An 11887-nucleotide genomic window follows, 5' to 3' on the forward strand; every position below is an offset into this window, starting at 1 on the left:
CATGTCTAACGGTTTAGAACATCACTTAATAATAAATAATAATAATATGCCATTTAGCAGACGCTTTTATCCAAAGCGACTTACAGTCATGCGTGCATACATTTTTGTGTATGGGTGGTCCCGGGGATCGAACCCACTACCTTGGCGTTACAAGCGCCGTGCTCTACCAGCTGAGCTACAGAGGACCACTTGTGGATGAATAACAATACAGTGTAATGTATTGCACCCTCTAAACTTTATTTTCTTTCACAGATCACTTATAGTTTTAATCTGTTTGTTGCTAGCAATATTAATAAAAAACAACAGGGGTCATCAGACCCCACTTTGGGAACCACTGGTCTAAAAGCCAATTTATGCTTGATCTGGAAATGTGGTCAGAGGCTTCGACGCAATTGCGGAAGCCCCCGGAGGCATGCAGAGGCCAAATCAAGCTCCGTACAGCATCAAACGCCTCTCAAATGTTGTGACAATGAGGAGGGCTCCATATACAGTGCATTCGGAAAGTATTCAGACCCCTTGACTTTTTCCACATTTTGTTACGTTACAGCCTTGTTCTAAAATTGATGAAATTATTTTTCCCCCCTCATCAATCTACACACAATACCCCATAATGACAAATCAAAAACAGGTTTTTAGAAATTTTTGCAAATGTATTAAATATAAAAAACAGAATTACCTTATTTACATAAGTATTCAGACCCTTTGCTATGAGACTCGAAATTGAGATCAGTGCATCCTGTTTCCATTGATCATCCTTGAGATGTTTCTACAACTTGATTGGAATCCACCTGTGGTAAATTCAATTGATTGGACATGATTTGGAAAGGCACACACCAGTCTATATAAGGTCCCACAGTTGACAGTGCATGTCAGAGCAAAAACCAAGCCATGAGGTTGAAGGAATTGTCCGTAGAGCTCCGAGACAGGATTGTGTCGAGGCACAGATCTGGGGAAGGGTACCAAAAATGTCTGCAGCATTGAAGGTCCCCAAGAACACAGTGGCCTCCATCATTCTTAAATGGAAGAAGTTTGGAACCACCAAGACTCTTCCTAGAGCTGGCCGCCCGGCCAAACTGAGCAATCTGGGGAGAAGGGCCTTGGTCAGGGAGGTGACCAAGAACCCGATGGTCACTCTGACAGAGCTCCAGAGTTCCTCTGTGGAGATGGGAGAACCTTCCAGAAGGACAACCATCTCTGCAGCCCTCCACCAATCAGGCCTTTATGGTAGAGTAGCCAGACGGAAGCCACGCCTCAGGAAAAGGTACATGACAGCCCGCTTGGAGTTTGCCAAAAGGCACCTAAAGGACTCTCAGACCATGAGAAACAAGATTCTCTGGTCTGATGAAACTAAGATTGAACTCTTTGGCCTGAATGCCAAGCGTCACGTCTGGAGGAAACCTGGCACCATCTCTACGGTGAAGCATGGTGGTGGCAGCATCATGCTGTGGGGATGTTTTTCAGCGGCAGGGACTGGGAGACTAGTCAGGATTGAGGGAAAGATGAACGGAGCAAAGTACAGAGAGATCCTTGATGAAAACCTGCTCCAGAGCGCTCAGGACCTCAGACTGGGGCGAAGGTTCGTCTTCCAACAGGACAACGACCCTAAGCACACAGCCAAGACAACGCATGAGTGGCTTCGGGACAAGTCTCTGAATGTCCTTGAGTGGCCCAGCCAGAGCCCGGACTTGAACCCGATCTAACATCTCTGGAGAGACCTGAAAAAAGCTGTGCAGCAACGCTCCCCATCCAACCTGACAGAGCTTGAGAGGATGTGCAGAGAAGAATGGGAGAAACTCCCCAAATACAGGTGTGCCAAGCTTGTAGCGTCATACCCAAGAAGACTCGAGGCTGTAATCGCTGCCAAAGTAGCTTCAACAAAGTACTTAGTAAAGGGTCTGAATACTTATGTAAATGTGATATTTCAGTTTTTTATTTTTAATGCATTTGCAAAAAAATCCTAAAAACCTGTTTTTGCTTTGTCATTATGGGGTATTGTGTGTAGACTGATGAGGGGAAAAAAACGATTTAATCAATTTTAGAATAAGGCTGTAACGTAACAAAATGTGGAAAAAGTCAAAGGGTCTGAATACTTTCCTAAGGCACTGTAAACTCTGCGTTGACATGATTGGTTGAAGGTAGGTGGGGGCGGGAGGTCCTGTATAAACATCAACTCACTTCCTTGACAACTTCCTTGACAACAGCTCTGCTCCGCTAAGCGCAAGAAGTATGAAAGCCCTGACGTCTGCATCGCAGTAAAGTGGCTGTACTGCCACTTGATGGTGGGTTGACCATGTGGAGCCTTTAAGGGCTTTTATCAGAGACAGAAGAGGAAACGAAACATCCCACTCCCTTGTTTTTTTTTGGGGGGGGGGGGTTCCTATATGGTCAATGAACGAAGCAGACCAGACCCAGCTGCTAATGCATTGGTGTCTATGGAAGAGCCACCCCATTAAGCAGATGGGAACTGACCATTTCCCCCCCCCCAATGGTAACGGTCTGAGTGTGACATCATAATTTATCCACCATCTTTGGTTTTATAAAATGTTTTAACTGTGCCCCCAACTAATTAGGCTCCCATGGAAACACTGACCAGAACATTGTTTCCTTGCTAGCTAATAGTCCCATGTATAAAACCTTGAACAAAGGTTAGCCTATACCAATTCTGTTTTTAAACAATTAGCTATAGGCAGTGTAGCAAATAGCTACAGAAGACTTCTTTCGTTGCTACTGACTTAATGTAACCGTCATCAGACACTTTTGAGGATGACTCCTTGGCGCATTTGAGCGGTGTTCTAAATAGTGTACTGCCCCTTTAAAAAAGTCCCTTCCCGGTCTCTGTTCACGGTGTCGGCACGGTTTCTAAAACCATACGGTACTGTCTTTGGTATCGGCAACCTTCTTCCCCCCCCCCATTTCGCTGCTTCCTGTTTTCATTTTGTCTCTGTCTGATCATGGCTGCACATTCAATCGAAGAGCTGTTCCCCTTCCACGGGTTGCTCCCCAAAAAGGAGACCGGCGCTGCGTCTTATCTCACCCGGTTCCCCGAGCACGATGGACGGGGTGTTCTCATCGCTATCCTCGACACTGGCGTGGACCCGGGGGCCCCGGGCATGCAGGTAAATCTATCCCGGTGCTATGACAGACTACTAGGCCCCATTCGTAGACTTTGTACAGTAACGACTAGCTAGCTAATTTTACCCGGGGGGGCTACCACCCGTTGCTCAAATCTAGCTAGTAAAACTTGTTAGCAACTGCTATTAAGCTAACCTACAAGGAATTTTAGCGAGCAAGCAGCTAACGCCTTTTTTTTTTAACATGACAGTGGCCGGGTCAGCCGGAAAGATACCTTAGTTTAGCGTATTTGGATAAGTTAACCAGCTAAGATCAGATAGCAAACCATCAGAACAGAATGTCCTTGTGAGCTACACAATAAAATACTGACAGCCCGTTGATTTTAGCCGAACTAGTACTAATATTTCCCCATAGCCTCAGACAAAAATAGATAGATATTATTGTTGCTGACATGTTTTTATTTTTTAAACGTTTCAGTGGCTAGCTAGTTGAGTTGCTATGACTGTGACTAGAGTGGTGGAACTGAGGGAGGTTGAACTTGGAGGCGCACGCTGTCGCTGATGGGAAAGAGGATCAAGCATCTGTTGACAGCCTTCACCCAACTGTAGAGGGCCCTGTCCTGTCTGTCTGTCCTGTCTGTCTGTCCTGTCTAGCTACTGTCCTGTCCTGTCCTGTCCTGTCTGTCCTGTCCTGTCCTGTCCTGTCTGTCCTGTCTAGCTACTGTCCTGTCCTGTCCTGTCTGTCCTGTCTGTCCTGTGCCGAACTGTCCTGTCTAGCTGCCGTCCTGTCCTGTCCTGTCTGTCCTGTCTAGCTACTGTCCTGTCCTGTCTAGCTGCCGTCCTGTCCTGTCCTGTGCCGAACTGTCCTGTCTAGCTGCCGTCCTGTCCTGTCCTGTCTGTCCTGTCTAGCTGCCGTCCTGTCCTGTCTAGCTGCCGTCCTGTCCTGTCCTGTGCCGAACTGTCCTGTCTAGCTGCCGTCCTGTCTGTCTGTCCTGTCTAGCAGCCGTCCTGTCTGTCCTGTGCCGAACTGTCCTGTCTAGCTGCCGTCCTGTCTGTCTGTCCTGTCTAGCTGCCGTCCTGTCCTGTCCTGTCCTGTATAGCTATTTTCTGCCTCTGTCTATCAGAGCTACCTAGTTACACCACTCAGCCCTCTGCTAAAGACCAAAGGTTTCTCTCTGACTCGGACGTCTCTATGAGTAGGTCTATACCAGTTGGTTACATACTGCAAGTAGAATATTACACGTGATTAGATTGATGCATCACTGACAGTGACGCTTGTCTATGAAGGATTCGTTGCACTGTGTTACCAGTATGTCAAGATGAATGACCTCCTGTAGCTCAGTTGGTTAGAGCATGGCGCTTGCAACGCCAGGGTTGTGGGTTCGATTCCCACGGGGGGTGGGGGGGGGGCAGTATGAAAAATGTATGCACTCACTAACTGTAAGTCGCTCTGGATAAGAGCGTCTGTGCTAAATGACTAAAATGTAAATGTAATGTGCTCATTGTGGAAACACATTTGTGTGCTGTGTCGGGGTCAGAGAGGGTGTGTGTGTGTGTGTGTGTGTGTGTGTGTGTGTGTGTTTTTCTGTGTCGGAGGGTGTGTATTTGATATTCTTCAACATCTGTGTCCTCTCTCTCCCTCAGACCACGACGGAGGGGCAGCCGAAGATCGTTGACATCATCGATACGACGGGCAGCGGAGATGTCAACATGGCAACGGTGGTGGAGCCTAACGACGGGGCGGTGACTGGGATCTCCGGGAGGACGCTCAAGGTACGCTTCCCTCGCCACGCTGCCACTTCCTGGTCACACTGTCACTTTACAGACCGTTAGCCTATTGTTACATAAATACATGTCTGTCTCTGTCACTTTACAACCTATTGTTACATAAATACATGTCTGTCTCTGTCACTTTACAACCTATTGTTACATAAATACATGTCACTTTACAACCTATTGTTACATAAATACATGTATGTCTCTGTCATTTTACAACCTATTATTATATAAATACATGTCACTTTACAGCCTATTGTTACATAAATACATGTATGTCTCTGTCATTTTACAACCTATTATTATATAAATACATGTCTGTCTCTGTCACTTTACAGCCTATTGTTACATAAATACATGTATGTCTCTGTCACTTTACAGCCTATTGTTACATAAATACATGTCACTTTACAACCTATTGTTACATAAATACATGTATGTCTCTGTCATTTTACAACCTATTATTATATAAATACATGTCTGTCTCTGTCACTTTACAGCCCATTGTTACATAAATACATGTCTCTCTCTCTCTCTCTCCTCAGATCCCTCATACCTGGGTTAATCCATCAGGAAAGTACCACATTGGGATCAAAAATGGATATGACTTGTTCCCTAAAGCTCTCAGAGAGAGAATCCAGGTATGGAGTGGATTTGTGTGGCCAAGTAACAAGGATTTGCACGTTAATATACGCTACATGACCAGAGGTATGTGGACACCTGCTCGTCGAACATCTCATTCCAAAATCATGGGCATTAATTATGGAGTTAGTCCCCCCTTTGCTGCTATAACAGCCTCCACTCTTCTGGGAAGGCTTTCCACTAGATGTTGGAACATTGCTGCAGGGACTTGCTTCCATTCAGCCACAAGAGCATTAGTGAGGTCGGGCCCTGACGTTGGGCGATTAGGACTGGCTCACAGTCGGCGTTCCAATTCATCCCAAAGGTGTTCGTTGGGGTTGAGGTCAGGGCTCTTTGCAGGCCAGTCAAGTTCTTCCACACCGATTTCGACAAAATGTCTAGAATGTCATTGTATGCTGTAGCGTTAAGATTTCCCTTCACTGGAACTAAGGGGCCTAGCCCGAACCATGAAAAACAGCCCCAGACCATTATTCCTCCTCCACCAAACTTTACAGTTGGCACTATGCATTCGGGCGGGTAGTGTTCTCCTGGCATCCACCAAACCCAGATTAGTCTGTCGGACTGCATGATGGGGAAGCGTGATTCATCACTCCAGAGAACGTGTTTCCACTGCTCCAGAGTCCAATGGCAGCGAGCTTTACACCACTCCAGCCGACGCTTGGCATTGTGCATGGTGATTTTAGGCTTGTGTGCTGCTTGGAAACCCATTTATTGGCGCTCCCGATGAACAGTTCTTGTGCTGACGTTGCTTCCAGAGGCAGTTTGGATCTGGGTAGTGAGTGTTGCAACCGAGGACAGACAATTTTTACACGCTACGCGCTTCAGCACTTGGCAGTCCCGTTCTGTAAGCTTGTGTGGCCTACCACTTCGCGGCTGAGCCGTTGTTGCTCCTAGACGTTTCCACTTCACAATAACAGCACTTACAGTTGACCAGGGCAGCTCTAGCAGGGCAGAAATTTTACGAACTGACTTGTTGGAAAGGGGGCATCCTATGACGGTGCCACGTTGAAAGTCACTGAGCTCTTCAGTAAGGCCATTCTACTGCCAATGTTTGTCTATGGAGATTGCATGGCCAAGTGCTCGAATTTATACACCTGTCAGCACACGGGTGTGGCTGAAATAGCCGACTCCAATAATTTGAAGGGGTGTCCACATACTTTTGTATTTATAGTGTATGCTTATATTGACCAACAAAACACATTGACAGAAGGATGTCTATGTTGATGTGTCGTCCAACAGAAAGAGCGAAAGGAGAAACTGTGGGATCCAGCACACAGAGCTGCTCTGGCTGAAGCTAGTCGCCGGGCAGAGCAGTTTGACATCGCTCACCCATCCCCCTCACAGGTAACACTTTGACCTCTCACCCCTAACCCTCACAGGTCAGACAATCTCTCTGCTCATGGGCAAATTTGGTGTGTGTGTAAACGATATGTGTGCATTAGGGATATATAAATGTTTAAACGACATCGGGATTGTTAACATTTTGAAAAAAATCCCTAACTGAAAATATTTTATTTTTTTATTTTTTTGTGTACAAAATGTAAAACTGTCACTAACAGGTCCCTATCATCATCATAAAGGGAAAAATATGAAAAGCTGAAATATCTTGAGTCAGTAAGTATTCAACCCTTTTTTATCATGGCAAGCCTAAGGAAACCGCTCAGGGATTTCACCATGAGGCCAGTGGTGACTTTAAAACAGTTACAGAGTTTAATGGCTGTGAAGGGAGAAAACTGAGGATGGATCAACAACATTGTACTTTACTCCACAATACTAACCTACAGGAAATGACAGAGTGAAAACCAGGAAGCCTGTACAGAATACAAATATTCCAAAACATGCATCCTGTTTGCATTAAGCAGGGTTCGCTCAAGGTGCTTAAGGTACTTGAATTTGGCACTGTGAAATTCAAGCACTGGAATACCTTGAAAATCTGACTTTTTCAAGTTGGTAATTGAATTAAAATGAGAGAAGAACGGATAATTATCAAATATATTTAATGAAAAATATCCAGGCAGACTTCTGAGTTGTTTCCTGCTGTGCTCGCCAGACGATCTCGCTCATTCCACCCACAATGCCGCTCAGCCGGGCAGGTACAGAACTGATCGATTAGGCGCCGCCAAACGTCACATCGATAGCTAAAATGCCGGGGCAAATGTAGATTCAACCCTGCCTTTTGTGCGTATGGAAAATGTCTGCACTCACTAACTGTACGTCGCTCTGGATAAGAGCGTCTGCTAAATGACTAAAATGACGTGTGCTAACCCTTGCTGGTCACCTGTGCTACCTAATAAACATATGACCCCCAACATATAGTGCCCTCTAGTGGACAAAACAAGGTAAAATAACCCTTGACCTCTAGTGACAGACAACATATACACAACTCCTAAACAGCCCGAACAGCTCCTACAACCATCGCTGCTGAGTGGATGGGGGATAGCAGTACGGTGAACACTGTCTGGTAGGTAGCCAGGATCGTGGTCGACTGAACTGCTCCGTCTGGTAGGTAGCCAGGATCGTGGTCGACTGAACTGCTCCGTCTGGTAGTTAGCCAGGACTGTGGTCGACTGAACTGCTCCGTCTGTTAGTTAGCCAGGACCGTGGTCGACTGAACTGCTCCGTCTGGTAGTTAGCCAGGACCGTGGTCGACTGAACTGCTCCGTCTGTTAGTTAGCCAGGATCGTGGTAGGTTAGCCAGGACCGTGGTCGACTGAACTGCTCCGTCTGTTAGTTAGCCAGGACCGTGGTCGACTGAACTGCTCCGTCTGGTAGTTAGCCAGGACCGTGGTCGACTGAACTGCTCCGTCTGTTAGTTAGCCAGGACCGTGGTCGACTGAACTGCTCCGTCTGGTAGTTAGCCAGGACCGTGGTCGACTGAACTGCTCCGTCTGTTAGTTAGCCAGGACTGTGGTCGACTGAACTGCTCCGTCTGTTAGTTAGCCAGGATCGTGGTAGGTTAGCCAGGACCGTGGTCGACTGAACTGCTCCGTCTGTTAGTTAGCCAGGACCGTGGTCGACTGAACTGCTCCGTCTGGTAGGTAGCCAGGATCGTGGTCGACTGAACTGCTCCGTCTGGTAGTTAGCCAGGACTGTGGTCGACTGAACTGCTCCGTCTGTTAGTTAGCCAGGACCGTGGTCGACTGAACTGCTCCGTCTGGTAGTTAGCCAGGACCGTGGTCGACTGAACTGCTCCGTCTGTTAGTTAGCCAGGATCGTGGTAGGTTAGCCAGGACCGTGGTCGACTGAACTGCTCCGTCTGTTAGTTAGCCAGGACCGTGGTCGACTGAACTGCTCCGTCTGGTAGTTAGCCAGGACCGTGGTCGACTGAACTGCTCCGTCTGGTAGTTAGCCAGGACCGTGGTCGACTGAACTGCTCCGTCTGGTAGTTAGCCAGGATCGTGGTCGACTGAACTGCTCCGTCTGGTAGTTAGCCAGGATCGTGGTCGACTGAACTGCTCCGTCTGGTAGTTAGCCAGGACCGTGGTCGACTGAACTGCTCCGTCTGTTAGTTAGCCAGGACCGTGGTCGACTGAACTGCTCCGTCTGGTAGTTAGCCAGGACCGTGGTCGACTGAACTGCTCCGTCTGTTAGTTAGCCAGGATCGTGGTAGGTTAGCCAGGACCGTGGTCGACTGAACTGCTCCGTCTGTTAGTTAGCCAGGACCGTGGTCGACTGAACTGCTCCGTCTGGTAGTTAGCCAGGACCGTGGTAGAATGAACTGCTCCGTCTGGTAGTTAGCCAGGACCGTGGTAGACTGAACTGCTCCGTCTGGTAGTTAGCTAGGACCGTGGTCGACTGAACTGCTCCGTCTGGTAGTTAGCCAGGACCGCGGTCGACTGAACTGCTCCGTCTGGTAGTTAGCCAGGATCGTGGTCGACTGAACTGCTCCGTCTGGTAGTTAGCTAGGACCGTGGTCGACTGAACTGCTCCGTCTGGTAGTTAGCCAGGATCGTGGTAGACTGAACTGCTCCGTCTGGTAGTTAGCCAGGACCGTGGTCGACTGAACTGCTCCGTCTGGTAGTTAGCCAGGACCGTGGTCGAATGAACTGCATTGCCCCCTAGCTGTCATACCAATGGTTTATATAGAGTACATTGGGTCATCCGCTGGACATTTAAATTTTAGTCATTTAGCACAGACGCTCTTATCCAGAGCGACTTACAGTTAGTGAGTGCATACATTTTTCATACTGGCCCCCTGTGGGAAACGAACCCACAACCCTGGCGTTGCAAGCGCCCTGCTCTACCCAACTGAGCTACAGTTAGATCAGGCATTGAAGCGATCTAACATGTCTGGACCATATCTGAATTGTGAATTCACGTTATTGTACGATTTTAAAATGGCAGTTTTAAACGTGAACAATTGTACGTTTGTCACATCCCTAGTGTGCATATATCAATCCTGAGCACAACACATGTGTGTGTGTGAATTGTTTTCAGGTTTTTTTCTCCATTTTGCTGTGTGTTTCATCAGGCTGAGAAGCTCCAGAAGGAAGAGCTGCAGTGCCGGTCGGAGCTGCTGGCGTCTCTGGAGAAGAAGTACAACGACCCGGGTCCGGTCTACGACTGTCTGCTGTGGAACGATGGAGACACATGGAGGTAGGAGGAACACAATGGACTGGATCAAATCCTTTTCCTTCCTGTCTTAATCCTTTCCCAATCTCTCCTTCCTGTAATTCCTCCGTTTGTAGTGATGAGAGTATTCGTCCCCTGTCTTCTCCTTCCTGTAATTCCTCCATTTGTAGTGATGAGAGTATTCGTCCCCTGTCTTCTCCTTCCTGCAATTCCTCCATTTGTAGTGATGAGAGTATTCGTCCCCTGTCTTCTCCTTCCTGTAATTCCTCCATTTGTAGTGATGAGAGTATTCGTCCCCTGTCTTCTCCTTCCTGTAATTCCTCCATTTGTAGTGATGAGAGTATTCGTCCCCTGTCTTCTCCTTCCTGTAATTCCTCCATTTGTAGTGATGAGAGTATTCGTCCCCTGTCTTCTCCTTCCTGTAATTCCTCCATTTGTAGTGATGAGAGTATTCGTCCCCTGTCTTCTCCTTCCTGTAATTCCTCCATTTGTAGTGATGAGAGTATTCGTCCCCTGTCTTCTCCTTCCTGTAATTCCTCCATTTGTAGTGATGAGAGTATTCGTCCCCTGTCTTCTCCATCCTGCAATTCCTCCATTTGTAGTGATGAGAGTATTCGTCCCCTGTCTTCTCCATCCTGCAATTCCTCCATTTGTAGTGATGAGAGTATTCGTCCCCTGTCTTCTCCTTCCTGTAATTCCTCCATTTGTAGTGATGAGAGTATTCGTCCCCTGTCTTCTCCTTCCTGCATTCCTCCATTTGTAGTGATGAGAGTATTCGTCCCCTGTCTTCTCCTTCCTGCATTCCTCCATTTGTAGTGATGAGAGTATTCGTCCCCTGTCTTCTCCTTCCTGCATTCCTCCATTTGTAGTGATGAGAGTATTCGTCCCCTGTCTTCTCCTTCCTGTAATTCCTCCATTTGTAGTGATGAGAGTATTCGTCCCCTGTCTTCTCCTTCCTGTAATTCCTCCATTTGTAGTGATGAGAGTATTCGTCCCCTGTCTTCTCCTTCCTGTAATTCCTCCATTTGTAGTGATGAGAGTATTCGTCCCCTGTCTTCTCCATCCTGCATTCCTCCATTTGTAGTGATGAGAGTATTCGTCCCCTGTCTTCTCCTTCCTGTAATTCCTCCATTTGTAGTGATGAGAGTATTCGTCCCCTGTCTTCTCCTTCCTGCATTCCTCCATGTGTAGTGATGAGAGTATTCGTCCCCTGTCTTCTCCTTCCTGTAATTCCTCCATTTGTAGTGATGAGAGTATTCGTCCCCTGTCTTCTCCTTCCTGCATTCCTCCATTTGTAGTGATGAGAGTATTCGTCCCCTGTCTTCTCCTTCCTGTAATTCCTCCATTTGTAGTGATGAGAGTATTCGTCCCCTGTCTTCTCCTTCCTGCATTCCTCCATGTGTAGTGATGAGAGTATTCGTCCCCTGTCTTCTCCTTCCTGCATTCCTCCATTTGTAGTGATGAGAGTATTCGTCCCCTGTCTTCTCCTTCCTGCAATTCCTCCATTTGTAGTGATGAGAGTATTCGTCCCCGGTCTTCTCCATCCTGCATTCCTCCATTTGTAGTGATGAGAGTATTCGTCCCCTGTCTTCTCCTTCCTGTAATTCCTCCATTTGTAGTGATGAGAGTATTCGTCCCCTGTCTTCTCCTTCCTGCATTCCTCCATTTGTAGTGATGAGAGTATTCGTCCCCTGTCTTCTCCTTCCTGCATTCCTCCATTTGTAGTGATGAGAGTATTCGTCCCCTGTCTTCTCCTTCCTGCATTCCTCCATTTGTAGTGATGAGAGTATTCGTCCCCTGTCTTCTCCTTCCTGCATTCCTCCATT

General features: G+C 47.3%; 1 protein-coding gene across 1 annotated transcript in view; it reads left to right on the plus strand.

The window, feature by feature from the left end:
* Positions 1 to 2849: 2849 nt before the first annotated feature.
* Positions 2850 to 11887, plus strand: part of LOC311120981 (tripeptidyl-peptidase 2-like) — a gene marked incomplete at its 3' end in the record, with an annotated part of 17351 nt that continues 8313 nt past the window's right edge. The window contains exons 1-5 of the mRNA XM_084195529.1: positions 2850 to 3116; positions 4716 to 4844; positions 5393 to 5488; positions 6729 to 6833; positions 9961 to 10085. Coding sequence (XP_084051655.1) covers positions 2952 to 3116; positions 4716 to 4844; positions 5393 to 5488; positions 6729 to 6833; positions 9961 to 10085 — 620 coding nt within the window. The remainder of the gene's footprint in view (positions 3117 to 4715; positions 4845 to 5392; positions 5489 to 6728; positions 6834 to 9960; positions 10086 to 11887) is intronic.

Source organism: Coregonus lavaretus (genome assembly GCF_964263955.1).
Source record: "Coregonus lavaretus genome assembly, contig: HAP1_SCAFFOLD_4276, whole genome shotgun sequence".
NCBI classification, from domain to species: Eukaryota; Metazoa; Chordata; class Actinopteri; order Salmoniformes; family Salmonidae; genus Coregonus; species Coregonus lavaretus.